This window comes from Salvelinus fontinalis, chromosome 4 (genome assembly GCF_029448725.1).
Source record: "Salvelinus fontinalis isolate EN_2023a chromosome 4, ASM2944872v1, whole genome shotgun sequence".
NCBI classification, from domain to species: Eukaryota; Metazoa; Chordata; class Actinopteri; order Salmoniformes; family Salmonidae; genus Salvelinus; species Salvelinus fontinalis.
This window is the reverse complement of record NC_074668.1, coordinates 19,946,675-19,971,345: the sequence shown is the minus strand read 5'-3', so window position 1 is coordinate 19,971,345 and position 24,671 is coordinate 19,946,675. Positions and strand designations below refer to the sequence as shown.

The 24,671-nt window shown below is 40.4% G+C and overlaps 3 protein-coding genes across 6 annotated transcripts; 2 read left to right on the top strand and 1 right to left on the bottom strand.

Annotated features, from left to right (window-relative positions):
- Nucleotides 1-4,687: 4,687 nt before the first annotated feature.
- Nucleotides 4,688-7,376, bottom strand: mrps30 (mitochondrial ribosomal protein S30). Its single transcript, XM_055919142.1, has 5 exons — nucleotides 6,734-7,376; nucleotides 6,410-6,555; nucleotides 6,146-6,251; nucleotides 5,336-5,512; nucleotides 4,688-5,145 (listed from the first exon to the last, which is right to left on the bottom strand). The coding sequence occupies exons 1-5, from the start codon at nucleotides 7,329-7,331 to the stop codon at nucleotides 4,883-4,885; spliced, it is 1,290 nt and encodes a 429-aa protein (XP_055775117.1). The 5' UTR covers nucleotides 7,332-7,376; the 3' UTR covers nucleotides 4,688-4,882.
- A 479-nt stretch (nucleotides 7,377-7,855) lies between these two features.
- hint2 (histidine triad nucleotide binding protein 2) lies at nucleotides 7,856-10,166 on the top strand. Its single transcript, XM_055919147.1, has 5 exons — nucleotides 7,856-8,022; nucleotides 8,347-8,487; nucleotides 8,636-8,740; nucleotides 8,916-8,988; nucleotides 9,103-10,166. Exons 1-5 carry the CDS (start codon nucleotides 7,936-7,938, stop codon nucleotides 9,192-9,194), a joined length of 498 nt encoding a protein of 165 aa, XP_055775122.1. The 5' UTR covers nucleotides 7,856-7,935; the 3' UTR covers nucleotides 9,195-10,166.
- Nucleotides 10,167-10,259: 93 nt separating this feature from the next.
- LOC129853269 (long-chain-fatty-acid--CoA ligase ACSBG2-like) lies at nucleotides 10,260-24,522 on the top strand. Of its 4 annotated transcripts, none has more exons than XM_055919140.1 (16): nucleotides 10,260-11,359; nucleotides 12,074-12,152; nucleotides 13,361-13,435; nucleotides 13,600-13,874; nucleotides 14,462-14,766; nucleotides 15,290-15,378; nucleotides 15,580-15,700; nucleotides 15,955-16,035; nucleotides 16,399-16,548; nucleotides 18,780-18,947; nucleotides 19,129-19,310; nucleotides 19,557-19,790; nucleotides 19,995-20,212; nucleotides 21,831-21,970; nucleotides 22,183-22,426; nucleotides 22,933-24,522. In XM_055919140.1, the coding sequence occupies exons 3-16, from the start codon at nucleotides 13,371-13,373 to the stop codon at nucleotides 23,016-23,018; spliced, it is 2,358 nt and encodes a 785-aa protein (XP_055775115.1). In that variant the 5' UTR covers nucleotides 10,260-11,359; nucleotides 12,074-12,152; nucleotides 13,361-13,370; the 3' UTR covers nucleotides 23,019-24,522. The 4 variants fall into 4 exon arrangements, with proteins under 4 accessions (XP_055775115.1, XP_055775113.1, XP_055775116.1 ...); XM_055919138.1 differs by having other exon boundaries at nucleotides 12,039-12,152; XM_055919141.1 differs by lacking the exon at nucleotides 12,074-12,152 and having other exon boundaries at nucleotides 14,495-14,766.
- The last annotated feature ends 149 nt before the right edge of the window (nucleotides 24,523-24,671 follow it).

The window sequence follows — 24,671 nt, the reverse complement described above, 5'->3', positions numbered from 1 at the left end:
GGTACTGCAAGCACCATGTGCTTTACATGACTATTACTGTACATGGCCTACCATTTGTAGCAGTTAACTGCTTCAATGTCAGGTGTAGTGGTTAGACTACTGAGCTTTGAAAAACTATGAACTATGTGGATGTGCTGATTGATTCAAATGTGGATTCAGTTCAAATGCTGTTGTCTCCATTATATCAATAGAAATTCAACAGCTAGATACTTTATGCTCTGAATATGGACTGCATGTGATCTGATGATATTACTCTGTGGGAATTTAAAGATTATTTGACACTGGCACGTTAATTCACCCTAAATATCACCATTAGTATATTATTATAAACATACTTTATGTAGCTTGTAAAAAGCAAGCAACAATGTTTATGTTAATTTCTCTTATAGCTGAAACAAATCCTTCCTTGGTTTTGAAGGATCCAGTCACAACAGTCTTTAAGAGTGCAGTCCTGAAAGGTAACTATTAGTTCTTATTTGAGCCACTAGTTTGTGTTCATAATTTGTTAATGTAGTGTCACATTTGTATTCCATTCTTCACTCAGTCATCTTGTGCTACTTTAGAAAATGTTTGTATTTAATTTTGTCTGAAATTCTGGTATATGCTCATCTGAATGTTTTGTGTATAGTTTACAGATCTAGTATAGCTGTATTATAGGGTTGGTTCATTAAATTAAAGATGACATTGTCTAGCCTACATGTGCAGTAAAAATCTATTTATAATACAGGTGACAGTCTGGTTAAAAAGTTGAAATCTTGAAACCCATCGATTTAAAGCAAGCATGTACAGTTGAAGTCGGAAGTTTACATACACCTTAGCCAAATACATTTAAACTCAGTTTTTCACAATTCCTGACATTTAATCCTAGTAAAAAAAAAACTGTTTCAGGTCAGTCAGGATCACCACTTTATTTTAAGAATGTGAAGTGTCAGAATAATAGTAGAGAGGATGATTTATTTCAGCTTTTATTTCTTTCATCACATTCCCAGTGGGTCAGAGGTTTACATACACTCAATTAGTATTTGGTAGCATTGCCTTTAAATTTTTTAACTTGGGTCAAACATTTTGGGTAGCCTTCCATCAGCTTCCCACAATAAGTTGGGTGGATTTTGGCCCATTCCTCCTGACAGAGCTGGTGTAACTAAGTCAGGTTTGTAGGCTTCCTTGCTCGCACACGCTTTTTCAGTTCTGCCCACACATTTTCTAAGCCCTTTCTTGAGCTCAGGGCTTTGTGATGGCCACTCCAATACCTTGACTTTGTTGTCCTTAAACCATTTTGCCACAACTTTGGAAGTATGCTTGGGGTCATTGTCCATTTGGAAGACCCATTTGCGACCAAGCTTTAATTCTTGTCAATAGGGGGGCGCTGTTTTCACTTTGGAAAAAATCGTGCCCAAATGAAACGGCCTCGTACTCTTTTCTAGATCATACAATATGCATATTATTATTACTATTGGATAGAAAACACTCAGAAGTTTCTAAAACTGTTTGAATTATGTCTGTGAGTAAAACAGAACTCATTTTGCAGCAAACTTCCATGTAGGAAGTGAAAAATCTGAAAACGAGGCTCTGTTTCAGGGCCTGCCTATTCAATTGCCTTATATTTATCGATATGCATGCACTTCATACGCCTTCCACTAGATGTCAACAGGCAGTGGAAGGTGGAATGGGGTGTCTAGCTTGATCTGAGGCCGAACAAGAGCTTTTGGAGTGGCAGGTCAGGAATTTTCTTTGTCTACCAAGACGCGCCGCGGAGCTCGACATTGGCTTCTGAAAAGCGTTACGTATACACGGCACATTTGTGGCCTGCTGGAGGTCATTTTGCAGGGCTCTGGCAGTGCTCCTCCTGCTCAAAGGCGGAGGTAGCGGTCCTGCTGCTGGGTTGTTGCCCTCCTCAGGCCTCCTCCACGTCTCCTGATGTACTGGCCTGTCTCCTGGTAGCGCCTCCATGCTCTGGACACTACGCTGACAGACACAGCAAACCTTCTTGCCACAGCTCGCATTGATGTGCCATCCTGGATGAGCTGCACTACCTGAGCCACTTGTGTGGGTTGTAGACTCCGTCTCATGCTACCACTAGAGTGAGAGCACCGCCAGCATTCAAAAGTGACCAAAACATCAGCCAGGAAGCATAGGAACTGAGAAGTGGTCTGTGGTCACCACCTGCAGAATCACTCCTTTATTGGGGGTGTCTTGCTAATTGCCTATAATTTCCACCTTTTGTCTATTCCATTTGCACAACAGCATGTGACATTTATTGTCAATCAGTGTTGCTTCCTAAGTGGACAGTTTGATTTCACAGAAGTGTGATTGACTTGGAGTTACATTGTGTTGTTTAAGTGTTCCCTTTATTTTTTTGAGCAGTGTATTTTGTGAAGTGCGTTAGTCCCTCCGGCAGCAAAGCACCCTCACAACATGATTCTGCCACCCCTGTGCTTCACGTTGGGATGGTGTTCTTCGGCTTGCAAGCATCCCCCTTACTCCTCCAAACATAACGATGGTCATTATGGCCAAACAGTTATATTTTTGTTTCATCAGACTAGAGGACATTTATCCAAATAGTATGATCTTTGTCCTCACGTGCAGTTGCAAACCGTAGTCTGGCTTTTCTATGGCGGTTTTGGAGCGATGGCTTCTTCCTTGCTGAGCAGCCTTTCAGGTTATGTCGATATAGGACTTTTACTGTGGATATAGATACTTTTGTACCTGTTTCCTCCAGCATCTTCATAAGGTCCTTTGCTGTTGTTCTGGGATTGATTTGCACTTTTCACACCAAAGTACATCCATCTCTAGGAGACAGAACGCGTCTCCTTCCTGAACGGTATGACGGCTGCGTGGTCCCATGGTGTTTATACTTGCGTACTATTGTTTGTACATATGAACGTGGTACCTTCAGGCGTTTGGAAATTGCTCCCAAGGATGAACCAGACTTTTCTTTTGAGTTTCCCATGTCAAGCAAAGAGGCACTGAGTTTGAAGGTAGACCTTGAAATACATCCACAGGTACACCTCCAATTGAGTCAAATTATGTCAATTAGCCCATCAGAAGCTTCTAAAGCCATGACATCATTTTCTGGAATTTTCCAAGTTGTTTAAAGGCACAGTCAACTTAGTGTATGTAAACTTTTGACCCACTGGAATTGTGATACAGTGAATTAGAAGTGAAATAATCTGTCTGTAAACAATTGTTGGAAAAATTACTTGTGTCATGCACAAAGTAGATGTCCTAACCGACTTGCCAAAACTATAGTTTGTTAACAAGAAATCTATGGAGTGGTTGAAAAACCGAGTCCGACTTCAACTGTACATGGACCGGTAATCCAAATAAATTACCAAACATTACTGGGTATTATACTATACTTTTGGAGAATGAACAATACCATCTAAAAAGAGTGTAAGTATGTATTTATTGTTCCATCAGGTTTAGAGACTGTAAACCAGAAATGTCACTGTCAACTTTTTATGCAAATGTATGTACACCATGGTCTATTATAATTGATATTCATAGAGTTTAGGAGAAATTTCCAAATTAGGCATTATGTATTACCGTATGCAAATATGCTTTGGTAATATTTCACTACTGGAGGAGTTAAAATGATGCACTTTGCCTGTGCAATATTGTTTCCCAGAATGGTGGGTTGCATGACTACCAGCAATCACCTGTCAGACTGTAACCAATCCTATCCCATTGCCAGAGGCCAGAACCCATGCTTTTCCAACATCTAATGATGTGGCTAATTGAAATTTGACAGTGAATGTTTCTTAGACTGACAAAACATCCTTATATTTTAGACATATTTTCCTTAGACATGTGGAAATTAAGCTATGATTATATTAGCAATGATTATATCTTATTTTACAGGTTCAGTATTAATGGAGATACTCTTGGGAATTACTCATGCGTCTTTAGTGGTGTGGACAAGGAGGCGGAAATAGATTTAAATTTGGCAGGTACAGTGTGTTGTGTCATAAGTTGTTGGATATACTGAGACATCTTAGTAAAATATGTTACTTTTTGGAACAACAATTATGTTCATGGACAATACTTTTTCTGCATTTTTACAGAAATGTTCCATTTGTATTTGTCCATGTTTCATTCACCATCATACTACAGGTACCTATGAGGTTGCGAAAATAGCAGTGATATCTGAGCAGTGTTTTTGAGTCGGTTGGTGACAGCTTGAGGCTTTCTGTTGCCTAACAGGATATGTGTGTCTGTGGTTAAACAGAAATACAAACGTCTTCCTGTTTGACAAGACTTCTTGCACTTTTCTAGCCTGTCCATCTTCAACTGCACTTAACATTTACACAAATTAGTTTGTGTGCTGCTCCTTATACTTTCATAAACAGGTAAATTCTCTGCTTTGCTGACAATGAATCCCTTGAAGTCCCCATATGATGCCTGATTATTTGACAATTTCTGTAAATGTTAAAGCAGTGTGCCTATAACTCATGTTTTTGTTCTAACTCAGATATAACTTTCCTGTTGTATGTGGATGGTAAATACAAATCTAATGATAGATCAGCTTTGTCAGTGTGCCTAAAGAATTGTTGTGCCGTTTTCCCACTGACTAAAAACCACGTAGTGACGAACAGCAGAACAACCAGTTTGAAAACACGGGACTGCGCATTCATTTAATTCCATTCACACAGCTGAAAAACAACCCACTGACCTGTATGCAACGGTGTCCATTTTTTAAATATTTATTTTTATTCCATTCTACATGAATACATTCTGCCAGATTATACCAGCGATGTACTGTATGTATGTATGCATGCATGTTCAGTTGTGTCCTTAAGTTGATATTGGCCAATGTTGAATACAGATGGAAACACTTCAACAAAAACACTTCCTTTCTCCCACAAACACTAAACTCTCCATGTCAACCTGACCTGTTCAGTAGGAACTGGACAAGGAGCTTGAGGACCCTGTCATCCAGCCCCACCACAGCCCCATCCTTCACCCCCTCATACAGACGCATGCTATCTGTCCCCCAGCACACGTTCTTCCTGGGGTTCTCAGCGGCCGTCTCCATGGACAGGCCCAGGGTGTTGAGCTGGTAGCAGAAGAAGGAGAAGTACTGGCCGTCGGTGATCACAGCCTGGGACACAAAAGGCCTGGTCACGTCCTCATGGCTCCAGAAACCTGGTGATGTTTTGTTCAAGATTACAAATGTGCTTTAACAAATGGTGTTATTCACAACTATTAAGAATATATTAATTCAAGAGCAGTCAGAGAGAAAAGTTGAATGGTAAAATATATATTTTTTTAACTACTGATTATTCTCAGGTAGGTAAGGAGAATAACATCTGATATTCAAGTTATGACTAGACACCTTGATACATGGCCTGTGCTCCTGTCCATGCAAATAGACTGGCAATGCCATTGGCTCTCAGGTAGACCTCGATCTGGTCAGTCAGATTCCGTTTGGCCATTTTGTCCCTGCGGTACCTGTCAGGGACCAGGTGGAACTGGGTGTGGCCGTAACAGCCTGGATCATGAAGCTTGGCTCCTGGGAAAGTAAAGACGATAAAATAATTATGTTGAAATATACACCCACACAGAATACTTTGACACTACCACCACTAGTGGACGAATTGCAGTTGGTTGATGCACCACCTATGACTATGACAAAGTAAATGGCTGAGGCTGAAACAGGCCAGCAGCCAGGCAGTCACAAATACTTTGCTCAATATTACTAAATTAACAACCAACACCTTGTGACAATTTTACATCCAAAGCCTACTCCAGGGATCATCAACTAGATTCATCTGGGGGACGATTTTTTTTCTTGAGTGGATGGTCAGGGTGCCAGAACATAATTTAAAATTAATTTGTAGACTGCAAATTGACCGCAAGAAGCCCAAACAGATAATATTGGACTAGAACAATTTCAAACCTTGCTTACATTTGTATTTGATCACATCTCTCCATTACGCGTGGGAATACTTTTGATTTCCAAAATTAAAATCACTTGGAGTTGATTTGCTGGTGTTTTTACAGTCTTATGTCCAAAAATAAAAAAAGTAAAAAGCACAAAAACAAAATTGCACTGAAAATTTTGTTGGCCAAATAAAAATAACTTGCGGGCTGAATTTATCCCCCGGGCCACCAGTTGGGGAACCCTGGTCTACTCCATTATTACCTGTGAAGATATTGTTCTCATACTGTCTCCTGAACATAGGAAGCAGGTCTGGGGCAAACTTTATCTCTGGGACTTCGGCAGACATCACCACCTCAAGGGGGACAAACTGGAAGAGGGTCAGTGGAGATTTATTTGGAAACTACTTGCACTCAAATGTAGGTCTAAAAAAACATTTGGCCAAATCCCAGCTTCACATCAATGTTTTGTAACAGCTAATGGAGGATCACATTAGCCCTTTCCAATCTGCTGGTGACTATGTAGTACCTGTGGAAGTTGTTGAGGTATCCTTATCTGACTGTGTGGCTTATCATCAATCTGAAATCTGATTGGCTCGACGCGGCCACCCCGATGTCCCCTTGGAATGGTCCTCTGCCCTCTCATCCAGTAGAAGTTAACCTGAGGGTCAAGATCTAAACAGAAAGTGATGTAAGAGACAGTCTTTTGCATAGCAGAGACTGACATAATCACAACTTCCCCTTACATATGAGTTAGTGCCACTGATGACTTTTTAATGCTTACACATCATGCCTTGGACTCAGGGTGGAATCAAGGAGTGATTATGAATAAATTAACAAATTAATGGTTTACCTAAACTTGACAGCTGGAGTACAGGGTTGTGTTTGGCCATAGTGTGTGTGAGTCCAGATACCAGGTTTCTCAGAAAAGGGGCCACATAATGTTCTTGTTCCCTTTGCAAGAACGGTTGACATTTCTTCATGTACCAGTTCTCTTGTAAAATTGAATGGCAGACATGGGAACGGATGTCAGCAAATGTAGTTTCGTCAATGGTGGATGACGCATTCTGAGTGTCAGGTACTGATTCCTCCTTGGTCTCTTCAACAATGAACTTCTCAGGTAAGCCAGGTAGGTATGCAGTCTTTGTGAAGTGCTGATACCATTTATCAGCATTAAGAGCAAAGGTTTGCGGACACAACACATATTTCTTTCGCTGAACTCGTGTGAGGAATGTTAGTTTTTCCTGCACATCGGCGGCACGTACTTTGTCAAGATGTTCTGCAATCTGACGTCCTTTTGCAGACTTACTTTTAGCGGTCAGCGAAGGTACAATGGGAGGGTATACCGGCTCCTGAATTGCTGTCTTTGTATGAACGATCCGGTCGCTCCTAAACACATGTCCATTTTTATGAAGTAATGACTGCAAGGGCAAGCAAGTGCGCGCCGCCATGTTTGTCGCTGATGACGAGAGCAAGTTCTTCTTCTCGTGCGTCTCGTGCAAACTGGTTAAATGCAGAATATCGCCACCACGTGGAGGGTAAAAATAAATACTGCTCGAGCGAAAAACATTTCTGGCCCACTCATTCTCTAGTGTTGTTTTCGGAATGTGTATGTTATTAATGGAATGGTTATTTTAATCGAAAATATTATGTTTACAGCATCTTACACCAATCACGAGAGGCAAACTTTGAAATTGTAATCGTTTTGAAACACAAGAGAACGTTTTGATTGATGAATACAACTTTTTCATCGGGAGAGGGTTCACACTAGATAACATAGCCATAAAGTAAAAATTGGTTATATCGTAAAAATTTATTAAAACAAAAATTAGCTTTTTAATTTAAGATTAGGCATAATGTTAGCAGTATAGTTAATGTTATAGTTAAGGTTAGGCTTAGATTTAACATCTGATATTAAAAAGAGAAATTGTAGAAATAGGCGAGGTTCATGACTTTGTGGATGTGTTAACTAGTGACGAACACGGGGCAGCGCAGACATCATATCCGGTAAGATCGCAACTCTCCAAACGGAATTTGCACAGTGCCCTCATAGCTATGAATTTTCGCCAACTTTTGCCGACACAATGCTTCAGGAAAAGTGTTTCCCATTCACGCATTTTTCGCCCTGCATGCCGAGAAGAGGTAGCTATTCTGAGAATAAACCTAATTGTTTTAATCTTAGTAGTTAACACTTTTGTGTTGTTGACTTTCGGAGAGCGTCATTGTCATGGGCAGGTGTGTCCTCCAGCTGGCACAGGAGCAGTGCCCACTCACCAAGAGATTCGGGCTGTTAGAATGGTTCATGGACGTTTTTGCAATTGACGGTGCCGCAGTATTGCAGTATCTGCACTGTAGTGTTTGCAATAACACGCCTCCTTCTAAAGATCAATACAGAAGCTAAGTTAATGTAAAAAAAAAATTGCAACCTGCTAATTTGTCAACCTCTTATTGTTTGTCATGTCACAGAGACACTTCTGCACATCAAACCCAAAGAATGACGAGGTGCGTCTTGCTGAAGAAGCAAGGAAGAAATATGGATCGCCAACTATCTTTTCCAAAGTGATTGACAAAAGTATTCCTGCAGATATCATTTATGAAGATGATAAGGTAAACACTGCACACAGACATGTATGCATATGTTTATTTTACTGTCGACAATATATGATCAACATTCAGCCACGGGGTATAAGGGCATTATATTGATGTTCAATATTTTGGAATGTTATCATGTTTTTGTTGTTTTCCTTTTCGTCAGTGTTTAGCTTTCAGAGATATCAGTCCACAAGCTCCTGTGCATTTCCTGGTTATTCCAAGGGACCCTATCCCAAAAATCAGTGAAGTTAAAGATGATGATGCTGAGGTATCCTACTGATTTGTCTCTACTTTCTCTATATGTCATTTTCTTATTTTGATCACACGAAAGAATCCTATTACGTTGAATTGTGTTGGTTTTCCCCCCCTCTGGCTTCTGCTAAAATTTGTCTCAATCCAGATTGTCTTTCAACTTTAAAAACACTCTTTGCTATTTTATGTAGCTGTTAGGTCACCTCCTAGTGGTTGCAAAAAATGTGGCGAAGAAAGAGGCATTGCACGAAGGTTACAGAGTGGGTAAGTATTAAGATGACCATAATAAGTAGTGTCAAACTACATATGAGCTTCATGCATTTCACAGACTCATATTTAGTTGTTATAAATATGTAACTGCATTTCTATCTTCCACAGTGATCAACGATGGGAAGCATGGTGCCCAGTCTGTATACCACCTTCACATCCACGTCCTGGGAGGCAGACAGCTGAACTGGCCTCCAGGTTAACAGATGGACTTCCTGCCTTAGAGGGGTTAGTTTCATGTTAACCTTAAATAGCAACTGCCCCAAAAAAACAACTTCTCATTTAGAAAACTCGAAATGAGTCGGAAACATTATTCTACTGTCAAAATTGACTACATTGTGTAAATAAGATCATTGTGTTCATAAAGTCTGTCTCATCCAAAAATTGTTTTGTGACACTTGTGGTCAGGTTTGAATCACAATGTATATTAAGATTGGGTTTGTTTCAATCCTGCCCAAATTCCCACATCTGGCAGCACCCATGAAGTAATCATCAATTAGGAGCTTAATGCCCATGGTCAATTTGGGTTGACTATGGATATCCAAATGGGGCTAGTTACGGACAATCAGTAAAATACACAATGTACATGGGACAATACGTTAAAATTCCAATAGCTCCAAATGTCAATGACTTAACCTCAAACCAACTATAAATTGTAGAAATTCATATACAAATATTGAAAGCATTTAATGAGAACTTAAAGGTGTGCAACATGAAAATATTGTAATTTACATTGTGTAATTTATTGATGGTCGCTAACTATCCCCGGAGATATGTTATCCAAAGTCGAGCCAACTTTGCCACAGTTGCACACCAGCTGGCTTAAGCTAATTGGCTAAATAATTTGGCTAACTCTTCCCACCTGCGAACACACACGAGACAACCACACCCGAAACCAACTCATGTTTTGAATTCAGTCATGGCCACTAGCATTTCATAATGAACCAAATTTAAATTGAGGACCAAAACAGGAAGTGCAGTAACCCTTTAACCTCTGTCACGTACAAATATAATGAAGCTCTTCAGTCTGACTATTTGATTTTTTCCCAAAGTTAAATATTTTCAGACTATTTAACTATTATGTAATTAACTATTGTGTAATGTGATATGTTGATTGATGTAAGTGTACAGTTTGCCTGTATGTACAAATATGGAATAAAACAAAGTTGTGTGAATGATTTCTACATTTTGTCAAAATGAAAGCAACTGTTTGGGAGATGTCACAAGCTGGCCCAATTCCATAGGAAATTTCACATACGTTAGATGTTGTTGTTACTATGTGCTATTTTGATTTTGTAGCCCCCTTAATATTTCTGGCAGATCTCCAGAAACATTTTGCAGCAATATAACTGAGGGCAGGTGTTGTGTGACTGTTGGTGTGACTAAATGACCTTGGTGCCCAGGATATACTGTAGGTTACTCTGTATCATCTGGAGTGCATGGTTGAACTTTCACCTGCATTTACTAAAACCCCATGTCCATGTTCAGACTATTGCAGTTCTCAAATCGCACAAACACCCCTCAATACATAAAATAAGAATGATACTTTGACCTAAGATACAGAATTTAACCCCCAGAGATACATGTCAATAGCAATATCTATTAATCTTAGAACACAACTTAGTTCACATTAATTTGTAAAAAAAAATTCAATGCAGAGGTTTTTCACAGCACAAAAGGTATTGTTGCACAATGTTTGTCCCACAGATGAAGGATCTGTGTATTGTGGGTCAAAGTATCCTCTTTCCTCATAAACTTTCAGAAGTTATCTTGCTTTATCAATTCATGTTATATCCTGATGATATAAATCCGATAAGGGCGGAATCGATAACTTGCTTTGGTCCAGTCTAAATGACCAGTGTCTTACCCGAAAGTGGTTGTTTTACTTCATATTCTTAGAATATACTTTGAATCAGAAATATTTGTCCTCTATGCACAAAAAAAGTGAATGAAATTTGTCTTAACTGTGTTTTACATTCACTTAAACAGGCACAGCAATGTCAACACTGGCTTAACTCAGTTCCCTATGCTATAATGTAGTCTGCTACCCCCAAACAGCCTCCTTGTCAGTTTCCAGCACATATGGCTGCAGATGGGAACCTTATTTCAAGTCTATTGGTGGAACGTTAACTAGGCATTTGACCCATAGTAGGTGTGGGGGAAATTACGTAAGAGTGCAGACGGACCTGAGTGGGACGGTACTGTCACCCGTACAAGACCTCCACAGGCTTATCAGCTGCTGTCCTGGGTCCCATGTTGTGCACATCACATCGAGGCCCACCAAGTTTTCCCTGCACTCTCCTGCCAAGTTGATATCGTATAGCACCTGACTCTGTCTATCCCTGTCTGAACAAGGTCTCAGAACAAGGTAGGATATCATCTCTGTCTTTTCAATAGAATGGTATTCTGCTGAATATTACTACTCTGGAATTAGTTAATCTCTTTTTTATTGTGTCCTTGGACTCTTTCACAATATGCTTATTTTTTGATGTGCCCGAGCACCACCTCAATCTACAACTCACAGACAGCTCTTGCAACATGTTCCTACAGTCCTTGCTCACATGTCAGAGTGGTGAACAGGGGTCATTTGTCTGTATGTCTTGGTTTGTGAAATCAATTTGAAACAGTTCTTGCATTATAAACCTTTGTGAATATTTAGTATTAAGACAAATGTAGTAGTCAGTATCTAAAGCAAAGCATTTACTGATAGTGGGATGTGTTCAGTTACGTATAATTGGATGTATTTGTCTAACCATTAAAACCAAGAGTAACTGTGATTTTGACCTTTAGATTGCCCTCTGGTAGCAATACAGTAGCCTTCATCATTGAATCTCAGTAGCGAAGGCATGTTCAGAGTGAAAACATGTGACCAGTAGCCTATAATAGCTTCAAGCATTGATTGCCTGAGATATACAGTATATTCAAAAATGTGTTCAAAGCAAACAAACCAACATGACCTAGCCTACATCTCAGGACATAAATGTAAAACCATGTTCGAACTAAACTGAACCAAGCTGGTTCCTCGTGTTTTATTGTTTGGCCAACAGGCTCAAGCTTCTTCTTTATTGTCTCCTGCTACAAGGCCTCTTGTTAAAGCCAAAACAAAACCGTGCTAAACTGGGTCACTCTGAGGCTGTTGCTGTTGGAGAGATACACAGACTGTGAGCATCTATAAAATACTTCTAAAATATATTTCTATATTTTATATGGACATGTAGGAGCATAGCTACCACTGTATATTTTTTTGTGTCAAGTTGCTATCTTTAATATATAATCTTTTAAGATGTAAGCAAAGAGATTCTATCCAATTGATGTATTACAGTTAATTGCCAGTGAGCAGAAATGTTTGCATAATTGTGTGCAAAAGTTTAGTGGCTACTATATTGCCACATAACACAGGCAATCGTTTTGCAATTATGATGAACTTTGCCCTAGAGAAATCTTGGCCCGTAGTTATCCGATCTATCTGGTCAGATCTTCTGGCCTTTTCTATTTTAAGTGGTGATAGTTATAGGAATGTCCTCATGAACCAGATTCAAATTTCCAATCACTGTTATAAGCTCTATGTCTCAATATTTTAACTGCTTGTTTGGAATTTGAACCGCGTCTTTCTCTACATACATGTTTAAAAACTTATTGGCAATATTGTGTACTCAAGACATGGTCTCATTATGATCTGAATGTCATAGCTAAACTATAGCGGCTCTGCTTGAAAATTGTCTTCACAATTTCAAGATAAAAACACTAGATGGCACAATTTCACTGAAATTGTCCATCATAGCCTGATTGACTTCATGCCAGAGATAATGATGAGGTATCATGGTCAAGTAACCCAACATGTTACTTCATATACACTTCAATACATGCTTTGGGCATATGCTGTATTTGAAGACATGTAATAACCAAAACATGCACTATGTGTGTGTATGAAGATAACTACTGTACAGAATCTTGACAGATCTATCCAAGATGAGACAAAAATGTTTTTTTTTCACCATAAATGTATGCTCACCCCTTAGCTGTCTCAGACCCTTTTTCAATATCACTTTCTTGGTCAACTGTCTTGATGTAACCTACTGTATTTAAGTTAAAGGTTGGGAAAAGCTCTGCAAATTGTTATGTGTTTTTGGCACAAACCCCTTAATTTCGCCATTCTTTATCAATCTAACCAAGCAGTCATTGGCACACTGCCTCTGACACTGTCATGTTGCAATACCCACTCATATAAGGATCCAGGAGGAAACACTTATTTTCTTGAAATTAGTAGAATATCAGGAGCCTTTGCACAACCTAGTTAGAGATTTTATTAATTTGATGATCTAGCGGCTTTTGCATATCTAACGTCGATATTTGACCTCTTTTATTTAAGCAATTACAAGATGTCTGACCACCAGTATTCCGTTGTCACCAATAGGGTTCCTGACGTAGAAAAGAGTTCTGAGAGGTATGTGGACCTATCGTAACCTTCTATGCTGGAGACTAATTCTGTCGGGACTGTTGAAATAACATTTTATTATTACTGAATATTTACCAAATAATGGTACCGTATTTAATGACTGAGTGTTTATTAATTTAAAGTATATTTTATTTTCATGTGTTTTATTCTAGTTGTGCGAGTGACATTCCTCTTGGAGAAACCGAACAGTTAGTACCAGTTGCCAAACTCCAACAGAAGGAAATCTACTCCAGTCCCCTCATCAACGGAGGAGTAGTAGACCATCCACAACCAAACTCAGAGTCAGAGTCTGATGGAGAAGAAAAAGACAACCAGGAGACAGCTGCTGAGGAACCTGCAGTGATAACCCCATCAAGAATACCTGAAGCACCAGCCAAACTACCCAGATCCCCTGAACAAGAGGGACCTCAAGGGGATCCTCTCTCAGGTAATAGCAGCGTATCTTGGTAGGGATACAAGTTTTTTTATATATAGGATATTAACTCAACCTAACTGAAGCAGATCAGATGTTTTATCACCTGTCAGAGGCACATGATATATGTTTTGTAATTCATAATACAGCAGCTATAAAGACATTTGTTAAAGAGGTTGACAGAACTGGGCCTGAAATCATAATAATTTAAGGGTTACAGACACTCATGAACAGTCAATTATTATTTGATCTATGACACATTTTTTGCCTGTAATTCTTTTTGTTTTCGATCAATCAACTTTAACCTTTTTATTTAATCAGCCATGATCAACACTAAAATATGATTGGTGCGTAGGCAGGGACATTCCATAACTTCCTCTATTCTCTATAGTAATCTGATACAGGCAGCTTCAAATCCAAATATTTATGCTTCACACTGTGACAGCGAAGGAGGGTGGAGTAGAGCTGGACCAGTCTGATTCTCAGACGTAGCCATACCTCCCTGATTTCTGGTCCTACCTGCGTTCCACTACATTCTTGTGGGAACAGGGAAGGGGAATACTAATCTCTGAGATTACTCCATAAACAACCAATGATGGCAGGCAACTGCTGCCCCTGCTGTCCCCATACTACAGGTGCCTCGGTGCCCCTGAAGCTGTCGGATGTGTCCCTGGCCACAGCAGACCAGCTCTGGTGCACCTCCAAGGACCAGGCGGTTAAGCTGAGGATGGCTGAGACTGGGCCGGGATCTGAGGCCCCCATGACTGTCCACCAGATGTTCTTAAAGACGGTGAAGATCTATGGAGACCTGCCCGCGGTGGCATCCAAGAAAGAGGGGCAGTGGGTCACCCTGACCTGGATGGAGTACTACCAGCAGTGCAGAGCGGCGGCCAAGAGCTTCCTCAAGGTCTGTATATTGATGTAGTTGTTGTGTGAGTGTCTGTGCTCTTTAGTTGCTCTATGGTCTATGCTTGCGTGAGATTTAATAGAAAACGTTTTCTATGCTTAATGTTATGATGTACTTGTACCTGGATGTTCTCTGCATTTTCAGTGGCTCGAGGCCTAGGGGTGTTTTTGAACTGCGCCAGTGAATTCTAATAGAATACGAACTATAATGCAGATCGGTTAACATCACTGAATCTTCAAATAGGCTATGGGCTATTTAGAATTTGAACTCCAGAGACAGGATTATGAATGTTTACACAGCAGAAAGAATGTTCTCCCATTGTCATTTCTGTCTCCTTGTAAGAATGGTGCTGGTGAAAACCAACACTTGGGTGTGTCAAAGCTAAAGTTACTTGTCACGGAGAGCGATAAAGTGGAGTAGTTTACAAAGCATCATATAGGTCAACAGTAAATGAGGCAGTGTGCCACATTCTCATTGATTAAACATTTTTATTTCGGACTCTGTCTCTTCCCCTCTACTGTAGTTGGGGCTGGAGCGTTACCATGGCGTCGGTATTCTAGGCTTTAACTCTCCCGAGTGGTTCATCTCAGACATCGGCTGTATCCTGGCTGGGTAATAATAAAAACAATTTTCCATATAGCATGCACTGTCTTACCATGCACTACTCTGCACTATTGTTCATACTGCATTCTGTGAGACTTAGACAACTTTCTCATAGAAGGCTAATTCATCCCACACACTCCAAGGACAGCAATCACAGTCTTAACCACCTCAAAAAGAAAGCTGTCTGATCTGACGTGTGTGGTGTGCCAGGGGCTTTGCTGCAGGCATATACACCACCAACTCCCCCGAGGCGTGTCAGTATGTGGCAGACAACTGTGAGGCCAACGTCCTGGTGGTGGAGAACCACAAACAGCTCCTCAAAATCCTCCAGGTGAGACCCCATAACTGAACTATAATGTGGTCCTGGTTGTGTCTGCCAAAAGCCATAGAACCTATGCACAGAATTATGCAAATATACAACCATAATTCTGAAGAAAAAAATATATTTTCAAATTACATTTATCCAATACTGCACTCTAAATTGTACTTGTAAGTAGATCGAGTGAACATAACCTATTTATATATTTATTGTTTTTGTGCCAAAATGATTAATTATAAATTCCCTACTTTGTTCATACCTTTCAGATTAAGGACCAGCTTCCACACTTGAAAGCTATTGTTCAGTACAAGGATGAACTTCAACAGAAGTTGCCAAACCTGTACACTGTAAGTTTCTATTGAAATGAAGAAGATCTATATCTTGTTTAGCCAGCCGGGAAAAAAACATTCCTGATTTGCATTACAGATATAGCAATGTTAGTAGCACACAGTATTTCCTATAATATTGTAGAACACAATATTTCCTGTCACACACTGTAACTGTGAGACTCTTAATCCCTTCACATTACTAAGCAAACTGAGCCAAATCGAGCTGTACCGGGCTGGCTTGGCTACGCATCCACCATAGTTGATGGAACCTTTCAGGAAAGGACAATGTGAAAAGAAAATATCCAAGCCAACACAATACGGTTGGGATTGGCCCTATATTGTGAATCAGGTGTTACTGACTCAACCTCTGTCCTCTTACAGTGGGCTGAGTTTATGAAGCTGGGTGAGGAGGTGTCTGATGAACGGCTAGATGCTGTGGTGGACAGTCAGAGGGCTAACCAGTGTTGTACGCTCATCTACACCTCTGGAACCACAGGCAACCCCAAAGGGGTGATGCTAAGCCATGACAATGTGAGTATTGTCAATGACATGATGATGTACAGTGCATTCTGAAAATATTCAGACCCCTTGACATTTTCTACATTTTTGTTACAGTCGCTTTTGTTACAGTCGCTTCTATGGCCTATTTATTGCCTACCTCCTCATGCCTTTTGCACACATTGTATATAGATTCTCTTTTTTTTCCTTTTTTTTTTTTTCTACTATGTTATTGACTTGTTCATTGTTTACTCCATGTGTAACTCTGTGTTGTTGTCTGTTCACACTGCTATGCTTTATCTTGGCCAGGTCGCAGTTGCAAATGAGAACTTTTTCTCAACTAGCCTACCTGGTTAAATAAAGGTGAAAAAAATAAATAAATAAAAACAGCCTTATTCTAAAATGGATAAAATATTTTTTTCCCTCATCAATCTACACATAATACCTCATAATGACAAAGCGAAAACAGGTTTTTAGAAATTTTTGCAAATGTATTAAAAATAAAAAACTGATATCACATTTACATAAGTATTCAGACCCTTTACTATGAGACTCGAAATTGAGCTCCGGTGCATCTTGTTTCCATTGATCATCCTTGAGATGTTTCTACAACTTCATTGGAGTCCACCTGTGGTAAATTCAATTGATTGGACATGATTTGGAAAGGCACACAGCTGTCTATATATGGTCCCACAGTTGACAGTGCATGTCAGAGCAAAAACCAAGCCATGAGGTTGAAGGAATTGTCTATAGAGCTCCAAGTCAGGATTGTGTTGAGGCACAGATCTTGGAAGGGTACCAAAACATTTCTGCAGCATTGAAGGTCCCCAAGAACACAGTGGCCTCCATCATTCTTAAATGGAAAAAGTTTGGAACCACCAAGACTCTTCCTAGAGCTGGCCGCCCAGCCAAACTGAGCCATCGGGGGAGAAGGGCCTTGGTCAGGAAGGTGAGCAAAAACCCGATGGTTGCTCTGACAGAGCTCCAGAGTTCCACTGTGGAGATGGGAGAACCTTCCAGAAGGACAACCATCTCTGCAGCACTCCACCAATCAGGCCTTTATGGTAGAGTGGCCAGATGGAAGCATGGTGGTGGCAGGGGGAAGTTTTTCAGCGGCAGGGACTTGGAGACTAGTCAGGATCGAGGGAAAGATGAACGAAGCAAATTACAGAGAGATCCTTGATGAAAACCTGCTCCAGAGCGCGCAGGACCTCAGACTGGGATGAAGGTTCATCTTCCAACAGGACAAAAACACTAAGCACACAGCCAAGACAACGCAGGAGTGGCTTCGGGACAAGTGGGGCTCCCGAGTGGCGCAGCGCTCTAAGGCACTGCATCTCAGTGCTAGAGGTGTCACTACAGACCATGGTTCGTTTCCAGGCTGTATCACAACCGAACGTGATTGGGATTCCCATAGGGCGTCGTCGTCTGGGTTAATGTTTGGCCGGGGTAGGCCGTCATTGTAAATAAGAATTTGTTCTTAAGTGACTTGCCTAGTTAAATAAAGGTTAAATAAAAAGTATCTGAATGTCCTTGGGTGGCCCAGCCAGTGCCTGGACTTGAACCCAATCGAACATCTCTGGAGAGACCTGAAAATAGCTGTGCAGCAACGCTCCCCAGCCTCCTAACAGAACTTGAAAGGATCTGCAGAGAAGAATGGGAGAAACTCCCCAAATACAGGTTTGCCAAGCTTGTAGCGTCATACCCAAGAAGACTTGAGGCTGTAATCGCTGCCAAAGGTGTTTCAACAAAGGACAAAGGGTCTGAATACTTATGTAAATGTGATATTTCAGTTTTTAATTTTTAATACATTTTCAAACATTTCAACAAAAAAAAATGTTTTTGCTTTGTCATTATGGGGTATTGTGTGTAGATTGATGAGGGAGAAAAAAATGATTCAATCAATTTTAGAATAAGGCTGTAACAAAATCTGAAAAAAAGGAAAGGGGTCTGAACACTTTCCGAATGCACTGTAAATAGACTAGTGAGGAAAACATGTACATTTACTGTACTGGCAGTATCCAGATTGCTCTTCCTTCGTCCTCACAGAATGTGGTGACGCCCTCAGACACATTACATGTACTATATAGTGGAGCTCTGGGTCCACTGGACACTCGATTCAGTATGTGAAAGTGTCACAGTTTTGTCCATGTATTGTTCACGGCAAGTAAAGGACAAACAAAACATCTGGCTTATAGTTTTCCTCTGTGGTAAAGGAGGTTGGAATAATATTAGTTGAATGTCTCATCTGACTCTCTCCTCAGATCACCTGGACTTCAAATGCGGTCGGAGCCATGACAAGTCTGCAACATGGTGTGGAGTGCGTGGTGAGCTACCTGCCCCTGAGCCATGTAGCTGCCCAGGTCAACGACATGTGGATCTGCATGAGATTTGCAGGGGCAACGTATTTTGCAGAACCAGACGCCCTGAAGGTCAGAATCCCTGAGTGTTGTACTACAGATAATGATGCTGTGCATTGCTTTCCTTTCAAAATGCTGTTTACGAAGGCAAGAATTGATTGAGGTTTGGTGGTTTGGTTTTGACTGGGTTGAGGAGGGTAGGCCTGGGGTAACTTTATATGACTTGATAACTGCTAACTTTCTGATTTCCTAGGGCTCTTTGGGGACTACTCTGAAAGAGGTGCGCCCCACAAGTTTCCTGGGAGTTCCCCGTGTGTGGGAAAAGATGCAGGAGAAGATGAAAGCCATCGGTGCCAAGTCCTCTGGTATGAAGAAAAGAGTGGCTGACTGGGCCAAATCCATCGGATTGCAAGCCAGCTACAGTGCCATGAATGGGTAAGGATTTATGTCAGGTTCTTGTTGTTCATTAAACCCACACTTCAGAAAGAATGTGTATTTTCAGTGCATCAAATAATGTTTTTGTTGTTTCACCCATCGATATGATCTTATCAATAACATTAGAAAAAACATACATCCTCACTCACACCCAACTAATATTTTTACATCTTAAACTAGATTAAATTCCAGCCATAATATTTTCCACAATGTGTGGTATTCCTCCGTGTTTTCTGTGGATTACAGTGAGAACCTGGTGCCCTGGGGCTTCATGCTGGCAAACAACCTGGTGTTTAAGAAAGTTCGCTGGGCCTTGGGTCTGGACCGCTGCAAGAACTGCTTTACAGGGGCCGCACCCATCACTAAGGAGACTCTGGAGTACTTCATGAGCCTTAGCCTCCCGCTGTATGAGCTGTATGGGATGAGTGAAAGCACCGGCCCTCACACCATCTCCTGGGGGAATAACTTCAAGATCATGAGGTCAGCAACTGGAAAACTAGGGTGTGAACTGCCATTTGTAATGACAGTTACATTAATTAATTTGTAGTTGACAAAGCTATCATTGTATATTAGCAAATAATGAATTGATACTGATAAGCCATCAGATATGAAGTGACATCTAATAATCCTTCTTGCTTTTCGGTCTCACCATATGAAGAATTGATATCATGATGTTGTCCTCAGCTGTGGAAAGGTGGTGGTTGGCTGCCAGACCAAGTTGGACAAGCCAGACGAGGATGGGAATGGTGAGATCTGTTTCTGGGGGCGTCATGTGTTCATGGGCTACCTGAATGAGCCAGAGAAGACTGAGGAGGCCCTGGACCAGGAGGGTTGGCTGCGCTCTGGAGACCTGGGCAAGCACGACAAGGACAACTTCCTATTCATCACAGGGAGGATAAAGGGTATAGTACTTATTTATAGTTTATTTTGTAGATGTATATACAGTAGCCATTATACAACATGGCTACCAGTGCTGGGTGTCAATGGGAGTAGGATGCAGTTGCTCCTAGACACTGATCAAAGTAAAGTTTTGTGTACCTTCTCTTGATACTAAGTCTGTGCCTTAGATTAACTTCCCCATAAGAAAAAATACTATAGTATACTATGCTCTACATACTGTAGTATTACTATATTTATATACTATAGTATTCACTTGAGTGTTTTTGTGGAAGTCCTTTGGGTGGTGGACCATTCTTGATAGTAGAACACCTATATTCACTATACAATACTATACTATTAACTGTAGTGTTTTTGTATACTGTTGTATAATGTAGTAAAGTTTATAGTATGAATACTGTATTGTATATGATATATATAGTATTTACTATAGTGTTTTTTTGTTTCATTATCTTTGACATAGAAGTGCGGACATGACTGTAGTATACTATAGTATTCACTGTAGTGTTTTTGCGGAAGTATACTGTAGTAACGTTTACAATAGAATTTACTATAGAATAATATAGTAAAAACTATTTTATACAGTGTAACGACCCTGGGTATATAAGCGCGGAAATCGACTCTTCCGCACGAGCATGCTTTTGCGACACAGTCGATAGCGCGCCGGACCTCGGGCTAGAAGGCGAGACCTGCTCCCTGCCTGTTTCATTACACTGGTGTCAGAAGTGATCGGACCTTGCATCCACGACAGTGCATGTGCTTGGCCGATGAGCGCGTTCCTGTAAGATGAGTCGCAAGCTAGCGCGAGGACGCGCTCTTTGAAAGGAGGGAGTAGTGTAACGACCCTGGGTATATAACCGCGGAAATCGACTCCGCCGCATGAGCATGCTTTTGCGGCACAGTCGATAGCGCGCCGGACCTCGGGCTAGAATGTCGAGGGTTCGAGACCTGCTCCTTGCTGTTTCATTACAATACTATAGCAATTACTGTAGTGTTTTTGCAGATGTTACTGTAGTATTTACTAGTATTTAATGTTTTTTGTTTAATTATCTTTGACAAAGAAGTGGGGGCTTTCTCCTTGAGCAATTTTTCCATAACCTGTTGGTAGGTAGGTAAATATTACTGGAGTCTGAATGGATAATTCAAAGCCTCTACTCTTTTCTATAACCTGTAGGGAACACAATATATGGTCTATACTTTGCATGTAGGTGTGTCATTCATGGGTGGCACAAGTAGGGATATGGGGGATTGGAATGGGTTGAGTATATGCAAATGAAATACTGTAGTATTACTATAGTTAAAAATCTTACTGTGGTCTTTACCACAGTGTTTTTTTGTGGAGAATACCATAGTAGTTAATATACACTGAGTGTACAAAACATTAGGAACACCTTCCCAATATTGAGCACCCCCTTTTGCCCTCAAAACAGCCTGAATTCGTCTGGGGCATGGACTCTACAAGGTGTCGTTCCATAGGAAGGCTGGCACATGTTGACTCCAATGCTTCTCACAGTTGTGCCATGTTGGCTGGATGTCCTTTGGGTGGTGGACCAGTCTTGATAGTAGAACACCGTGTAGACCTATGATCTAAATATCCTCAGAAAGAAATCTCTTGTCCTGCAGAGCTGATCATAACAGCAGGAGGAGAGAACATCCCACCTGTACCCATTGAGGATGCAGTAAAAGCAGAGATCGCCATCATCAGCAACGCCATGTTGCTCGGAGACAAGCTGAAATTCCTCTCCATGATGCTCACGCTCAAAGTAAGGCCTCCAACGTTAGATGTGTCTTGTATTGCCAACTCTTATGGTCATTGGCTTGCTTTAGAATTCTCGCTTTTGAATTATTAAGCAATTAGAATATAATTATACAGCACGAACAGATCTGGAACAAGGCTATTTGATGTTTGCTCTGTTCAGCAAATACTACCACTCCTGGATCACTCCTAACCTTTGACTCCACTCTCCCTCCATAGTGTATAGTCGACGACAATGGCGAGCCGACGGACGAGCTGACCCCAGAGGCTGTGGCGTTCTGCCATCAGCGTGGCATAACGGCAACCAAGGCCTCTGAGATCATAGCCAGTAAGGAACCAGCTATTTACAAGGCCATCCAGGAGGGCATAGAGCGTGTTAATGCTAAGGCCACCTCCAATGCCCAGAGGGTCCAGAAGTGGGTCATTTTGGACAGAGATTTCTCTATATCTGGGGGAGAACTGGGTGAGTCAGTCAGTGTGAGAAATCAGTTGCTGGTTTTTATTGGATGGTTCTGTCTGTTTGAGCATGTGACAGAAGAGAGCAGTGAATAGTATTGGATTGCATTTTCTTCCTCATCTTAGTGAGTTGATTTTGTGTGCTTCTTGTTCATTGTGGGATTCAAATAAATATAGTTTAAACTAAAGCTAGATAACTAAACCAAAGCTAGTCTGTGAGGTTGTAGATAATGAGCTTTTTCATAATTTGACACACTTTTACAAAGAACCCTTAGAGAGAAAGAAGTAAGTGTTTTGCCAGTAATGTTTATCATGTATTGTATCTGATGAGGCAGTCTTGTGACTAGTTTATACCAAACAACATTCCTGTAGATACCATTGCATAATCTGTCTTCCAAGCTGTTAAGTAGGTCAAATGTTGTGATTGAAGAAGCACGGGAAAGAGAGTACAGTCTTTTTGAGAGCACAGTAAGTCTGATTGAATATCCATTGTTTTGTCTATCTTTTCTCCAGGACCTACCATGAAGCTAAAGAGGGGGGTAGTTGTCAAAATGTTCCAGGAGAAAATCAACAAGATTTATGGAATGGCACAAGAATAACAGAGGAACTCAACATGGACTAGAGAACACTTGAGGACTGTAGTTAATGGACTATTAAATGCATCTGTAGACATTTGAATGTGTCTCGTTTTCCAGTAACTAGAGAATTATTCCATTGGTATCTGCTCCATATCAATATTTAAGCTGTTTTAATGTACATAAGATTTCACAGCAGTGATATTTGCACTTTTTTTTGTAAATAAACCTTATAATCATCATTGCCAAATCTAGTGTCCACAACTGTAAAAGCATTTTGTGCTTCTTGTAAGCTACACTGCAAAAATGAACTATTATTGCAACCATGGCAATAGTTTATCATATCACTATCATAGGCTTTTTAGTTTATTATTTGTTAAATATATGAACATGTTTGCAAAAACCACTCTCAAAATGTGTCAGGAGAATCTAAGGAGATACCAAGGAAAATCTAAATTTAGCAATGCTATACTGTACCCACTTCAAGTAAAGGAGAATGCCTCAAAACAAAATCATTGTATCGTTAATGTAATGTTTGTCAAGTGATTCCATCAATATTTAGATGGTATACTGTAATGTTTTCATTTTATTTTAGCCAATTATTTCCCATGTACATTATAATCAATATTAAAATGTTTATTTTTATGTGTTAAATGAACATGATCAATAAAAGCAAAAAGCAAACAAACTGTTCTGGACCCCCTCAAAAAACATCACGTTGGTAGCATCTCACACGCACCGTCTTTGTTGTTTCATTTGAACAGCAAATATGAATTTCCTCATCAGAGGACGGTGCCTGTGATGTGACAGCTACTGTATGACGTCATAGAAACCATTTGACAAGAGGTTCTGCTGAGATAGCTCATGCTGAACTAGATACGTACTGTATGTTCTTATAGATTTCCTACAAATGTCTGCTACTTGTCTTTTACAGGTGACCCCTTAATTATTGAAACCTCCATCCTGAGTAAATTAGGCAAGAGCCTATTCGGTTGATGGGGAACTCCCTGGACAGTGGTCTTATAATGCTATGTATTACAAACTGGGATACATACCCCACCATGAGAGGTGTTGTGAAAAAGTGATGTATTACACTGAGTACCAGTGTGGTTGGTCCTCCTGAAGTACTGTATCAAAACCTACTGATGTCACCAAACTACAGGAGCCCACTGTAAAGTTTGTAATTATGGTAACTGAAGCCATAATCGTGGAGGTTCCACACAAATAGGTGTCCTTTAAATTCTTATAATACTAGAATTACCATTGAATTATCCCTAGTTTTGCTACCATGCTGTGTTGTTGTCTTAGGTCTCTCTTTTTTTGTTGTCTTAGGTCTCTCTTTATGTAGTGTTGTGGTGTCTCTCTTGTTGTGATGTGTGTTTTGTCCTACTTTTAAATTTTTCATCCCAGACCCCTTCCCAAGCAGGAGGCCTTTTCCATTTTGGTAGGGCGTCATTGTAAATAAGAATTTGTTCTTAACTGACTTGCCTAGTTAAATAAAGGTTCAATAAAATACAATTTCAACTGACCTCATGCCCCTTTATAATTTCCCCTCAAATATTTAACAAGATTGACTAGGTGAGTCCTATACAGTAGGTACAGTACTAGCTCCATCTGGTTTCTGGCATACTGTTTACACATATCCAGGCCTTTCAGATATTCACAGAAGTGTCAAGG